This window comes from Oryzias latipes, chromosome 22 (assembly GCF_002234675.1).
Source record: "Oryzias latipes chromosome 22, ASM223467v1".
Taxonomy (NCBI): Eukaryota; Metazoa; Chordata; class Actinopteri; order Beloniformes; family Adrianichthyidae; genus Oryzias; species Oryzias latipes.
The window spans coordinates 12,316,169-12,329,864 of record NC_019880.2 but is presented as its reverse complement, the minus strand read 5'-3'; the positions used below and the strand labels follow the sequence as shown (position 1 = coordinate 12,329,864).

Below are 13,696 nucleotides of genomic sequence, written 5' to 3'. Positions count from 1 at the left end.
ATACTAATGTCTCTTTTTTAATTAATGCACATATATTCAAACATTTCTCTCATATGAGTTTATAATCATCGATTGTTATACTTAGCATTGAAATTCATGAGAATATTCAACAGTTAACAGTCACACAGAGTACATATGTACAAAAGAAAGTTTACATCAGTCGGTATTGAGTCAACTGCAGCATTATTTCCTTTTTATTGAGAATTCCAACCTTGAAGAGAGTAAAGCACAACACTATCACACATGAGGATGAAAGGCTGAAAACACAAACTACAAACAGGGAAGCCCAACGGGAAAGGATGCACACACTTAAATGGATGTAGAAGATCAGGAAATGGTCCTGGATGCTCATTTTTCTACCCTCTACATAGTGTGTGATGTAGCTGGGAGTTTCCTCTCTACTATCAGTCTCATTCCACCTCCATTTCTTTCGTGCCAGCCTTTGTCTGGTGGCTTCCCTTCGCATCGGCCTTCCCTTCGGCTGCTTGCTTGGGCGCTGGGCCGTTATGAGCTTCAGCGTTTTGTTCATTCCCTGCAGAGGTTTCTTCCACTTTGGGCGTTGGCTTGTTGATGACTGGATAACAAACATCCTCCACCTCCTACAGGCAAAACCAACAAAGTAAAAAGTAAATATGATAAAAGTAAAAAAATGTCTGGGTTAAACCGTTTCCAGGTTACCTGGATTTTGGCGATGATGTCTGCTACTTTAACAACAGGGTCTTGAGTTATATCAAGTTTGCTCTGTGCATTCATTTTGTTGTTCAGCCATCCCATGCCTTCGTTTACACACTTCTCTACGATGCTCATTTCTTCTGGACTTAAATGCACGAAACGCTCATCCTGGAAGAAAATAAAAGTACCCATCAGCCATTTAACGCTTGACAGCAAGTGGGGTGCTCTCTGTGCACTCTTTAGAGAAAACAATGACTTAATTTAAGCAAACAACAAAATCTAAACTAACAAAGACATTTTAATCCATTTTAAAAGCAATAAAAACACAGACTTATAGTAAACTAATAAAACTACATGCACAGCAGCAAATCTATAGTTGTGCTTCACTTTCATAATAAAAAAATTAGAAAAAAATGTGCCATCTCTTAAAACTAACATCATTTGTGGGCACAAACCTTCGAAAATTACAAATTGGAGGAAATTTTCTATGTAAAATAGTTGAAAACAACAATATTAGCATGATAAAAAAAATGTTTCATTTGATTATTTTTACCTTCTGTCTGTAACAATCTACAAATTTCAAGTAGAGCTGCAGTTTCTTTCCCAGTTCTTCAAAGGCTTTAGGTCTGTCTTCATGTTCAATATGTCGTTCTTGAATGGGCTGACCCAACCTCTGGAAATTAATGGCATAGATTGTAGCTTTTTTTTTAAATAATTTCCATAATTTAATTAAAAAATGTTTGCATTATTTGTGGGCAAACCTTAAGTGCATCTAGTTTTTCCTCATAGACATGTTTTGGTTGATCTTCTCCATCCTCATAGAGCCAGTTCTCTGTATCTTCCAGCATTAGTGTCAGACGGTTACTGTCCTGTAATGAACAGACATTTTTTTTTAATAAATCCCTTCTGTCACTCATAATGTATTGATTAAATAGGGACAACAATAGCTGATGGATTTGAAATTTACCTCCTCGTTAATGTACTTTTGGTAGACCCCGCAGAGCTTTTCCCGTAGCTCATATACATATTCCTCCACAGCATTTTTAGCATCGTTCACTTCTTTCACCAGTTTGTCCTGACTGATCATCTGACGCTGAAAGAAGCAGAAAGAAAAAAATATATCAGGTGAATGATAACAATAACAGTAAAACATTTATAAATGGTATTTAATGTAAAGGATTTTAAATAACCATAAACGCCAAAAAACAAAGTCTAAATTTTGATATTAAAATAGTAATCATAAGATTAAAACATCTGCTTTGTCTGGATCTTCACCAATTTATTCGGGACACGTACCCTAAAGCCTGAACAAGGCATCTACTCCCTGAAATTACAGTTTTAACCAGAGGATCTGTCCTTATACTGGATGATTTGAAAAAAAAAAAGAAATAAGACAAAGGGACATAAACTCTATAATATGTTAAAGGCTCGGTTATTTTCAAAGGCCGGCACTAGTACTCACCTCACTTTCCACAAAGTTAGCTAGCACCTCAGTGTCGAGCTGTCGAATGTTGCTGGACATGATGGGAAGGTCAAGACTCTTCACCTTGACTTTTGGCTTGCTTCCTCCAGCTGTTGGGTCCTGACTTTCCCCAGCAGCTCCCTCCTGCATTTTGGACAAAAACAGAAATTATTCCTGATTTCTGTTAGAAAGTTTTTGTTGCTATTTGGTCTCAGAGTCCCAGTCCAATCATCTTTTGATCTGTTTTAAAAGTGTTCCCAGTGGTGTCTTAATTAAGATTATACTGTTTTCAGCCAAAATCATAAAACCTTTTTTTCCTCTCTAGGACATAGTTTCTGCAGATTGACAGGAGTTCATTAGAAATTTGCCTCTGGGTTGTGGGTGGGACCGTTAGCACAGAGCAATCCAGACCCCTCTTGCCTCCCTGTTGCTGGGAGCTTGGAGCAGGGAGCTTGTGGCCCCCCTAGTGTATTTTCTACGTCACAAGTACCATCTTTTCCAAACACCATTTTGTCTGCTCCTGATTTACAACAATTTTGAATAAAGAAATACTCACAAATGCAAATTTGAGCTTAATTTTTATAAAACAAGTCCTCCATGGTCGAAAAATGCCACAGGAGCATGTTACTGGCTTTTAGTTTGTTTAACTATTGTTATACCTTTGTTCTAAAATAAATAAAATCAATCAGAAGCTTTACATTAAATAAAAGTCTGTAAGAGACAGAAGTTTTTTTATTGCGCTTTGAGCCTGAAAGACTAGTTCCTATACTAGTGTCAGCACAAACAGGTGAAGAAGGACTGGTTTATGAGCTACATGTAGAAATACTTCCTTATTGCATTGGTAAAATATAGTTTGACTTACCTTACTGTTGAAACTGCTGTCGTCATTATGCTGGTCACCTTGGTTTTGACCTTCCGGATCCACCTGCATTTTGGTCTGAGACACAGGCACTCCTAATTATTCAATAAACTGAAATAAATTGCAGAAACAATTTTTTTAATACTTTAGTTTTGAGGGAACTACATCAGAAGCCCATAATCAAAGTAGCAGATTCTCTAAGTATATGTATTTATTAGTCATTTTCATTCATTCATTCATCTTCTATCGTTTAATCCCTTTCAGGGTCACTGGGCTGCCGGAGCCTATCCCGGCTACTTGTGGGCAAAGGCAGGGGGCACCCTGGACTGTTCGCCAGTCTGTCGCAGGGTAGAGTGTCCACAATCACACACCCACGCACTAGGGACAATTTAGATTAACCAACTAACCTATGAAGTATGTTTTTGGACAGTGGGAGGAAGCCAGAGTCCCCAGAGAAAACCCACGCGTGCACGGGGAGAACATGCAAACTCCACACAGAAAGGTCCCCCATTGATGTTCTGGTTCAGGCCGGGCCGTTTAAAAAGCATTCTTTTTTAAACTGCATTTTTTCCACTCAAATGACTTAAATAAAGAAATACTCAAAAATGCAACTTTAAGCTTATTTTTTTATATATATGTTCTCCATCATGATTAACATGCCACAAGAACATGTTAAAAACCCCAACAATAGCATTGTCATCAAAGTGGATCTTTAAAGCTGCTGTTTTTCCCAATCAGGAGCATTTCTTTCCAGTCTTACATTAAAACAGTCGATGAGTTCCTTTACTGCTGCACTTACAGGGATGTCACAAAAGCAAGCTCAGCAGCAGAAATGACCAGCTCACCTGTTCCTCTGCTCTGCCCTCATTCTGCACCATCGGCTCAGAGTCAATTTGCATGTCCTCCCCCTCTCCTTTCTGCTTTTCGATCAGAGATGCGCTGGACACGCTGAAGATGCCGTGAATGTTGACCCGTACTTTGACCTTGACTTTGGAACTGTCACCGTCTGGCTGGGGAACCACATTCTGGACCGAAAAGCAGCCTGACAACAAAAGTGAAGGAGCTGAGTCACGTCCACCGCTGCACATCTACCTCTCTGTTTGAGTGAGGAGGTTACCTATCCTGTGGTCAGGGTACGGTAGCTCTTGAGGGTTGCTGTAGAAGGCTTCAAGATCAAAAGGTTCCTTCTTGTGGAAGGTGATCACCTTAGAGAACGGAGCACTGTGATTCTTACCGAACACCTCACACTCACTAGGGCAAAAGCAGAGTAAAAGAAAGTGCAAAGTAAGGGCCTTAAAAGTCAATACAGTCTGGACAATCTGAATCTTCAAAACAGATCAGCATTACACTGTTTTTAAGGACATCCTCAGGAGTCAGAGTCAGAAATACTTCCCGCCAAGGTTACATTTTTCTGATGGATTTTTTTTATACAGAAATTCACTTTTGTTTTTTACAGCAAAACTCTCTCCTTTACCCCAGTCCGTCCTCTGTTGGTGTCTTCCAGCGCAGGGTGATGGGAAAAGTAACCACGTCAGTGATGGAGAACTCTCTGACTTTAAACGCCGGGGACAAAATTGCGCACTACATGCAAAAAAAGAAACAACACAAAAAAATCATCTCACTCTGAATCTATTTAATATAAAACAATTAAAGTTATTGCACATAAAGTAACATAGTCAGAAAAAGGACGTACCTGAAGTGCGCAGCCTCTTGCGACAGCTTCGTCTGCGTTGAGTGTGGTGCTGATGTCTTTACAGAAATACTTGGCAATCCTGTCTTTGACAGCTGGGATTCTTGTGGCTCCTCCAACTAACTCCACAGCATAAACATCATCCCGGCTCAGCTCTGTTAGAGGTACACGTATTACCGAGCGGCCTATTCCTTTATATTGCATTCAAAAATATGTCGCAGTGAAGCCTGGGGGCATACTTGATTGTTCGAGAGCTGTTTTTAGCGGCATCTCCACCCTCATCAGATACTGCGCACACATGTCTTCAAACTGTGCCCTGTGGATAACACATGATCACTGCAGATTTCTTAGAAAGGATGTATTTGTAGAGGACAAAAGTGGAGGAATTGTACCTGTTCATCCTGCTGGAAACATCAATGTCATTCATGAAGCACTCTATGTTCAGAGGTAAGTCGGAGGAGTTGGCACTCATGAGTTTCTTCAGTTTTTCACACTCCTGGTGCAGCCGCAGCAAAGCTCGGGGGTTGTCCCTCACGTTAAGCTTGTACTTGGTCTTGAACTCCTCACAGAAGTAATCAACTAGTGCTTCATCGAAATTACGCCCTCCCAGGTACGGGTCAAAAGCTGTGGCAAGAACCTAAATAAATAGACAACTAAGTTCCCCACTATAAGCACAGTTAAAACAGCGCGAGACAAAAAGCTCACCTTGAGTTTGCCTTTGTTGAAAGCAGTGATGGAAACCTGGAACGATGAATGTCCCATGTCCACGAAAACAACATTTCTCGGTTTCTCCTCTGGATTAGGAAGGTCTTGCTTGTAGATCCCATAAGCCAGAGCCACTGTTCATATGAAATGCTGTGTTTTCTCATTTTTCATCACAGAATTGGGCAATTTAAGCCAAATTACTGTACAACAAAACACTGACCAGCTGTGGTATCGTTTATCAGTCGCAAACAGTTAAGTCCAGCTATTTGTGTAGCGTCAAACACTGAGCGCCTTTCTGCATCTGTGAAAAAACTTGGGACCTGTAGAAACACCAGAAAACAAACAAACATGTTTCCACAAAAGATTTTTTGTGGAACAACACTGACGAGCACTGAAACAGAGTCCATAATCTCACTGAGATGACACAGTCCACCACCGGCTTCTTCAGGGCGCTCTGCGATGTCTCCCTCAGCTTGCTAAGCAGCATCCCGGTGATCTGCTCCACTGTAAAAACTTTATCCGCATCCAAGTAACGCACCTGCGAAAGTCACACAACAAAACTTGAAGTTCATGTTTTTGCTTTTTTTTTCTTTGTGCATCAGACTGTTACTGTGGTCAGAGGGCATGGCTAAAAGAAACCTCGGATGACAGAAAGGAAGACAATAGAACACATATGAACAAACTTCTTTACCTTGATTCCAGCATTTCCATTGGGAAGCTTGTGTAAGCTGTATGGTAGCTTGGGTTGTTCAGCCAGGATAAATGCATCGTCAAACGCTCTGCCATGAAGCTTTTTAAAACCATGCACTGTATTTTTGAAGTTTGTTATCATCTGCAAAAACAAGGAACATTTTAGAGAATTGAGTGGAAAAGCAGTGAATATACTTTAAAGACCCACTCCAACGAAAATGATGGTTTTGGTGTTTATAACTTTATTTTTGTAGCATTTTTCTCATGGAGGACGTATAAAGAGAATTAAGATTAAAACTGGATTTTTGTGTTTATCTTCATTCAAATTGAGGTGAATCAGGAGCAGATGAAACAAATACAGTTTCAAAAAGCTTGTAGTTGTTGTATACAAACTACAATCGGTGAACCACGAGCTCCCTGCTCCTATCCATTCTGATGCATTCACTAGCAAACGACTAGATCCAGGTACGTCTTTGTTTCCCTCACCCGAGCTGGCATCTGACTCAAAACTGTACAGCTGGATAGCTTCAAAATTGCTCAGTATTTTTGTTGCACCTCTAATTTTAGGTTGAGGTTTTGAGGGGCTGTAAGCTAGTGTAAGAGAGTGTCAACAAAAGGATGATGGGAAAGGAGCGCAGGTTTAACAATTGCCGCTTTGGAGAAACTATGTCCAAATAAACAACACAGGTTTGTTGATTTTTGATAAAAACTGCATTTTTAAAAAAAAAGAACACTGGGAACACTTTTACAATAGACCAAAAGCTGATTGGAGTGGGACTTTAATTTTTCTTTTTTTTTTTTAAATCTGTCATGTGATTTTTTTTTTAATGATATTTTTAAAATCAATTATTTACCTGACTCTTGGCTGCATTTCCTATCATACGATTTTTGGAGGCAAAAGACACACAAGCCCTAAAGAAACACAACAGATTACTGCATGAGACAGTTTTGGCTTCCAGGAGCTAAAATATTTAGATAAATAACAAGACTTTAAGGAAAGACCACAACCTAGGGCTGTGAGATTAAACCAGATCACCTTTAACATGATGACATGAAAACCCAAACAGGTGATGCTTAAAGAGGAAAATACTGTATCTGCTGACAGAAAACGAGGTTTCTGCTCCCACAGAACGCAACGATCTATTTCCTCCTGGCAGTGATAAGGCACTCCTTAGTTTCACCTTGGAACAAAAATATCTCCACTTCACTTTGCTGAGCAGATCTGCACATCTCTGTTTGCACGATTCTGCTGTAAATTCCAGAAAGACAGGAGAACCAGCCAAAGTCATTGAGTTCAATGTGCCACCTTTGTGAGGAGTCCTTGAAGCTGTTAGAAGGGTTGCATTTTATTTTTTCAAAAGCACCATACACACAAGTGCAGCTATATAAATGCTGCAATACAGACATACAAGTCTCTTTTCTTTATAGATTACTGAATGGTCACATAAAGTAACATTTATTTAAGAAAAATAACCATGGTTTCTGTTTTAAATTGCTTAACTTTCCCAAATGTAGGATATTATTAGATTCTTATTAATAAAATAAAAAATTATCAACATTTTTCCATCGAAATAAATTATTTAAAAGGTCAAATGTTATACACTTTCCTGATGCTAAATCAACAAACACGAGACCCCCTCAGCTAGCATCCTGGGCTGGCTGCGTGCGCATCACGCAACTCGGCGAGTGCGCCTCCGTCGCAAATATTGCGTAACAACCTAGCAGCCGAACCACAGAGGGCGATGGTGTCTGTCAATATTTATACTTACGGTGTGCATCTGTCACTGTACTCATTGGCAATGGTTTCAATGCCACCGCTCCTGGCAACGGCGATGTAACAGTTCTGAAAGCCCACATCAATACCAACCACTGACATGCTGATCTTAATTTGAACCCGTTCTAATCTTCGTGCAAGTTATTCCTCTTTTGGCTAACTACAACGAAAAACAACAGAAAAAAACAAAAATGGTCTTATTCCGATTTGTGGCTGAGCGTGTCTTCTGTGAAAATATATGCTAACTGAGTTTCCACTGACTGAATTACTACCTCTTATGTAAATCAAGCCGTTTATAGCAAACTCATTCAGTATAATCCCGACCAGCGGTGATGTCCAGAGCGGATTCTCCGACTGGTGGGCGGCTCCAACGTCAAAGACAGTAGGGATGCTATTTAGCCCCGCCTCTCGATGCATGTCATTGGTGGAACGCAGCCCCTTCTAGAAAATTGATTGGTTTGGCAGCATATCAATAAAAGAAAAATCTAGAACCCATGGAACGTCGACAAACGTCACTATCAAGAAGAACGGTTTGAACTGGAACTCATTTATTCTCTTTACGTACTTGAAAAAATATTTTTAAACAAGTGCTCTTAATGCTCATATTTTTTAAACACTATTTCATCTCCTTAGTGTTCCATTTATTAATGTATTTATTTGATCAATTTATTTAAGCCGTGTACATTTTATATAAGAAACAAATGTCTATCCATTCACATGTGTAAAAGTCTTAAACCTTTTAATGGGATTATTTATTTATTTTATTATTTTAACCATAAACAGCAAAGAAAACGGTTTAAAGGAAAATAAATTAATTTACAGCAATTTATACAAGCTTCATGACACAAAAATGACAAATAATACTATGAAACGCTTTTATTTGACAAGAATTGTATAATTAAACTGATACAATTATTATTTTTAAGGGTTTAAAGTATTAACTTTTTTAATCTGTATTTAAAACTATAAATAAAAATAATAACAAGACTGAAAAGATATTACCGAGTATTTACTTTGTACTTACATATCTTTTCAGTCTTGTTTTATTTAAAATATAACAGTTTGTGTCATTGTAATTCCTTCTATTTTCAATAAAGCATGTTTAAAAAAAACAGAGCCTGCCTTTGCTGGTACCGGAAGTGGTGGATGAGCTAGCTTTCTTAGCTAAATAGTTCTAGTCGATTAGGTTAGATTGGCTTTTATCTCGGTAGTTAAGATGGGACTGTTCGGTAGAACACCAGATAAACCACCAAAAGATTTGGTGAGTATAATATTGTGGGGGCAGTAGAACTGCCTGTTGTTTGACTTTTCTTCGAAATAAATGAAAATCAAATGTGTTAGCCTGCCTCGCTAATGTTAGCAGTCAGTTGAGCCACCGTTGGCCTGGCATTGGTTATCCTCAAAAACGGGCATAACAGTAGTTGACAACGACAAATAAGTCCTTTGAATTTATTGTTTATAATTTTTCCTAAGGTCTAACTCCTGTTTACTTTTTATAGTGGAGCCAGTTCGCACATAAGCTAACTTTGTCTTGTCTCGTGAATGTAAACAAACCCGTCCTTTGGGCAGTCAGACAAGTCGGGCCTGCGTCATTTTTGTGATACGCTGAAAACAAAACTGTTTAAAAAAATAAAATTCTGTAAAAATAAAAACGTGTTTTTTCAGGTCAATGAATGGTCTCAGAAAATTAGGAAGGAAATGAGAGTGATTGACAGACAAATCAGAGGTAAGAGATTTTCTTTTTGACATTTGGCTTTGGTAAATTGATGAAAAATAATCCTGGTAATAATTTCCAAGTATTTGTCAAAATTAGTCTTGACTTTACAATTTCACCCTAATAGTGGGAAATAAAATGTTTACCACAAAGCATATTCAAAGTGATTGGAGTTTATGCATATCATTACATTTGTGTTTCTATATTTATATATACTCTATATGAAAAATGTAAACTATAAACAAATAGACATTTACATAATGTAAAAGGCTTCAGTTATCAATAATAATGTTTAACGATAATAGGATAAATAACTTTTTGTGTTTTCCCCTATATTTTGTGTCTTAAGATATTCAAAGAGAAGAAGAAAAGGTGAAACGATCCATTAAAGATGCTGCCAAAAAGGGCCAGAAAGATGTCTGTGTGATCCTTGCCAAAGAGATGATTCAGTCAAAGAGGGCTATATCAAAACTCTATGCTTCTAAAGCTCAAATGAATTCCGTGCTTCTAAGCATGAGGAATCAGCTGTGTGAGTATGCAATGACTGCAAGCTGGATCATTGGATATAGAGGGATTGATGTAACTAATGGAACTTTTCAATCATCAAACTATTTTGAACTGCATTGTCTCGGTAAGAAAATATGTCCTTCTGTTTTTAGCTGTGGTGCGTGTAGCTGGTTCTCTGCAGAAGAGCACAGAGGTCATGAAAGCCATGCAGAGTCTAGTCAAGATCCCTGAGATCCAGGCCACCATGAGAGAGCTATCAAAGGAGATGATGAAGGTCAGTGTGATGCACCACTAAATATTGAATGTTGTTACTAACCATCTACCATAATTTGCTCTAAACAAGCTAATGCAAAATCAACACTGATTGATTTTTCAGGCTGGCATTATTGAAGAAATGCTGGAAGACACATTTGAGAGTATGGAAGATGGGGAAGAAATGGAGGAAGCAGCAGAGGAGGAAGTTGACAAGATCCTCTTTGACCTCACAGCAGGTAAGAATATTTAAATGTGTTATAAATAAGTATTTACTAACCCAACCGAATTCTTTTTTAATCATTTAGGTCTAAATCAAATATTTAACATTACTAAACCCTTGTGTTTGCTCTGTTAGGAGCTCTTGGCAAAGCACCAAATAAAGTCACAGATGCCCTGCCAGAATTGCAGCCTCAAGGAGCAGCTGCAGCATCAGACGAAGAGTCGGAGGAGGACATTGAAGCGATGCAATCCAGATTGGCAGCTTTGAGGAGCTAAGGTGAACTGCAGCTCCAGTTTTTTCAGTTGGCTGTTGGATAAAGACAATTTTTTTTGCGAGGTTGTCTCTGTGTCATACTATACTTCAACATAATCATTTGGGTTTGACAGTGTGCTATAATAGTCAACCTTTTTTTTTTTTTTGATGGCACACAACGCAAGGTGGTATTGCTTCTTAATGTGTATAGTTATAGGATATTTCAGAGTGATTCTAAAGGTCGTGGAGCATGTACATAATGTTAGTATAAATAGACTGTTGTGCCTAAAGAGATGGATTACTTCTTTACTCTTAAGTCATGGAATGGATGTGGTAGTTCTGGGGTACTTTAGATCTGAACAAGTGACTGAATAACTGTTGGATAAGTACTCCATACAATTTTCTCCAGAAAACAAGTATTTTAATTTGATTTATGCTGTTTTTAGGTAACAGTTGTTCAGTTCACTTAAAATGTTTGACACTATTAATGGGCTGGTGTTGCTTCTTTTTGTCAACTTTTCTGTACTGTCTCACTGTAACAGTTCTCTCTGTTTGCATATATGTTAACTATAACTGCACACAAAATTTACTTTTGTATCAACATTTGGCTTAATTGCTGTATAACATTCAGTTTAATTTTGCACCTTGTCAGTGGTGGAAGATGCAGAGGAAATGGAAAGGTTAAATGTACACAATCTGTGTTATGTTTAGGTCTGGTGTGTAAAAAGTTTTCTATTTGAAAGGTGGCGAAAAATGAATAAAAGTTTTATGGAGGAAATTGACATGTGGAAGTATACCTTTTGCAGTTTTTGTTTTTCTGTTGATCAATCTTGAGTTGGTGGTTTCACTTCACAGCGAGTCCCAGCTGGGACCTTTCTGAGTCGAGCTTGGATGCTCTTTCTGTGCACATGTGGGTTCTCTCTGGGCACTCCCTTTCCACAGTCCAAAAACGTACTTCAGTGGTTGATTGGTTACTTTAAATTGACCCTAGGTGTGACTGAGTGTGTATTTGTGTGGCACTGCTGCAGGCTGGCGACCTGTTCAGAATGCACTCCTCATTCACCCAACAGTAGCCCGCTAAGGCTCTGGCAGGCCCGTGAGTTAAGAAGATGGATGGATGTTGATCAATCTTTATGTGTGGAGAAACTCATTTAAAATAAATCTAAGGTTTGCTCATTGGAGAAAGGCCTTAGTAACATAATGATCTGCTAAATAACAGAACTCTAGCTCTTCAACCAGCTCCAAAAGGTCACCCTTAATGTTTTTAGTTAATAAACAATAATGCCTGTCTGTCAGATAATGTGGTTTTTCTGTGTCTGAATAATTTGATTCTGTTAATATTTTACAAATATGTCAAACCGATACCTGTTAACATAAAAGAATGGCATCATCTTCCATCCTGAATATCTTGTGATTTTTTTTTTTTTTTTTTGTCTGTGTAGATCCTGTGCCCAAGGGGTTTAGCTTGTTTCAAATAAACAAAAGAGCCCGTTCTTTTTCCCGGGCCAGTTCTCCCACAGTAGCTTTTGTTGTACGGTAACCAAACCTTCCTCCTGTTCCCTGTTTCATTTCACAGGTCAAAGGCTTGAAAAAGCAAAGCCATTATGGTTCCAAAAACACTTCCATTCTCATGTTGGTCACAAAGAGACAGAATCTCATCTGAGCTTTTTGATTATGGTTTTGTTTTACATCCTTGAAGTAACATGCCAAGGGCTTCAAGAAAATGAAGGTGGGCTCTTTTATAACTATCTTACGTTTATTGTAGTAATACACACTCACTGGCCACTTTATCAGGCACACCTGGGCTACTGCTCATCAACTCAAATTTCTAATCAGTCAGTCACATGCTATCAGCGCAATGCATTTAGGCCTGTAGACTTGGCTCAAGACGACCTGCTGCGGTTCAAACCGAGCAACAGAATGAGTATGAAAGAGGATGTAAGACATGGTCATTGGTGCCGGACGGGCTGGTCTGAGAATTTCAGAAATTGCTGATCTGGGATTTTTACACATGAGCATCTCTAGCGTTTACAGAGAATGATCCAGAAAGAGAAAATATCCAGTGAGCTGCAGTTCTGAGAAATGCTTTAGTGATGTCAAAGGAAAAGAAAGGCAAAAGTAACGTAAATGGTTACAACCGAGGTCTGGAGAAGAGCAGCTCTGAACGCACAACACATCCAACCTTTGGGCAGATGGGCTACAGCAGCAGAAGAACACACCGGGTGTCACTCCTGTCAGCTAAAAACAGGTCACTGAAGCTATAATTCACACTGGGTCACCAAAACTGGACAATAGAAAATTGGAAAAACAATGTCTCCTCTGAAGAGTCTCCATTTCTGCAGCAATATTCTGATGGTAGGGTCAGAATTTAGCGTCAGCAACATGACAGCATCCTGCCTTGTGTCAACAGTTCAGCTATTGTTGCTGACCATGTCCATCCCTTTGTGACCACAGTGTACCATATTCTGATGGTTACTTCCAGCAGGATAAGGTGCCATGTCATTAAGCTGGAATCATCTCAGACTGGTTTCTATGACTTCTTAGTTCTCAAATGGCTTCACAGTCATCAGATCTCATTGGCTTCATGGATCTGCAGCCGACAAATCTGCAGCAACTGTGTGACGCTATCATGTTAATATGGACCAAACTGTCCAAGGAATGTTTCCAGAACCTTGTTGAATCTATGCCACCAATGGTTAAGGCAGTTCTGAAGGTAAAAAGGTATTAGGTAGCAAGGTGTACCTAATAATTGGCTATTAATAACTGTTTTTATTGCAAATTTGTATTGATAAATTCAAATAAAAAGAAAATACATAGTACTAGACTTAATATTGTGGCAACTGGAAAAATAACATTGCTTTTTACATGTAATAAAATGAATATAACTTTTTTTTTT

The 13,696-nt window shown here is 38.6% G+C and overlaps 2 protein-coding genes across 3 annotated transcripts; one reads left to right on the top strand and one right to left on the bottom strand.

Annotated features, from left to right (window-relative positions):
- Position 1: 1 nt before the first annotated feature.
- hspa4l (heat shock protein family A (Hsp70) member 4 like) lies at positions 2-8,224 on the bottom strand. The gene is made up of 19 exons (XM_004082293.3): positions 7,848-8,224; positions 6,933-6,990; positions 6,080-6,220; positions 5,804-5,926; positions 5,609-5,708; positions 5,389-5,522; positions 5,076-5,320; positions 4,923-4,999; positions 4,687-4,838; positions 4,468-4,574; positions 4,111-4,244; positions 3,839-4,035; positions 2,997-3,071; positions 2,135-2,278; positions 1,640-1,765; positions 1,434-1,541; positions 1,226-1,345; positions 679-840; positions 2-599 (listed from the first exon to the last, which is right to left on the bottom strand). Exons 1-19 carry the CDS (start codon positions 7,952-7,954, stop codon positions 411-413), a joined length of 2,499 nt encoding a protein of 832 aa, XP_004082341.1. The 5' UTR covers positions 7,955-8,224; the 3' UTR covers positions 2-410.
- A 107-nt stretch (positions 8,225-8,331) lies between these two features.
- chmp3 (charged multivesicular body protein 3) lies at positions 8,332-10,883 on the top strand. 2 transcript variants are annotated; one of them, XM_020713391.1, is made up of 6 exons: positions 8,332-8,382; positions 9,518-9,578; positions 9,916-10,095; positions 10,226-10,347; positions 10,450-10,564; positions 10,684-10,883. In XM_020713391.1, exons 1-6 carry the CDS (start codon positions 8,347-8,349, stop codon positions 10,821-10,823), a joined length of 654 nt encoding a protein of 217 aa, XP_020569050.1. In that variant the 5' UTR covers positions 8,332-8,346; the 3' UTR covers positions 10,824-10,883. The 2 variants fall into 2 exon arrangements, with proteins under 2 accessions (XP_020569050.1, XP_004082340.1); XM_004082292.3 differs by lacking the exon at positions 8,332-8,382 and adding an exon at positions 8,958-9,113.
- Positions 10,884-13,696: the final 2,813 nt, after the last annotated feature.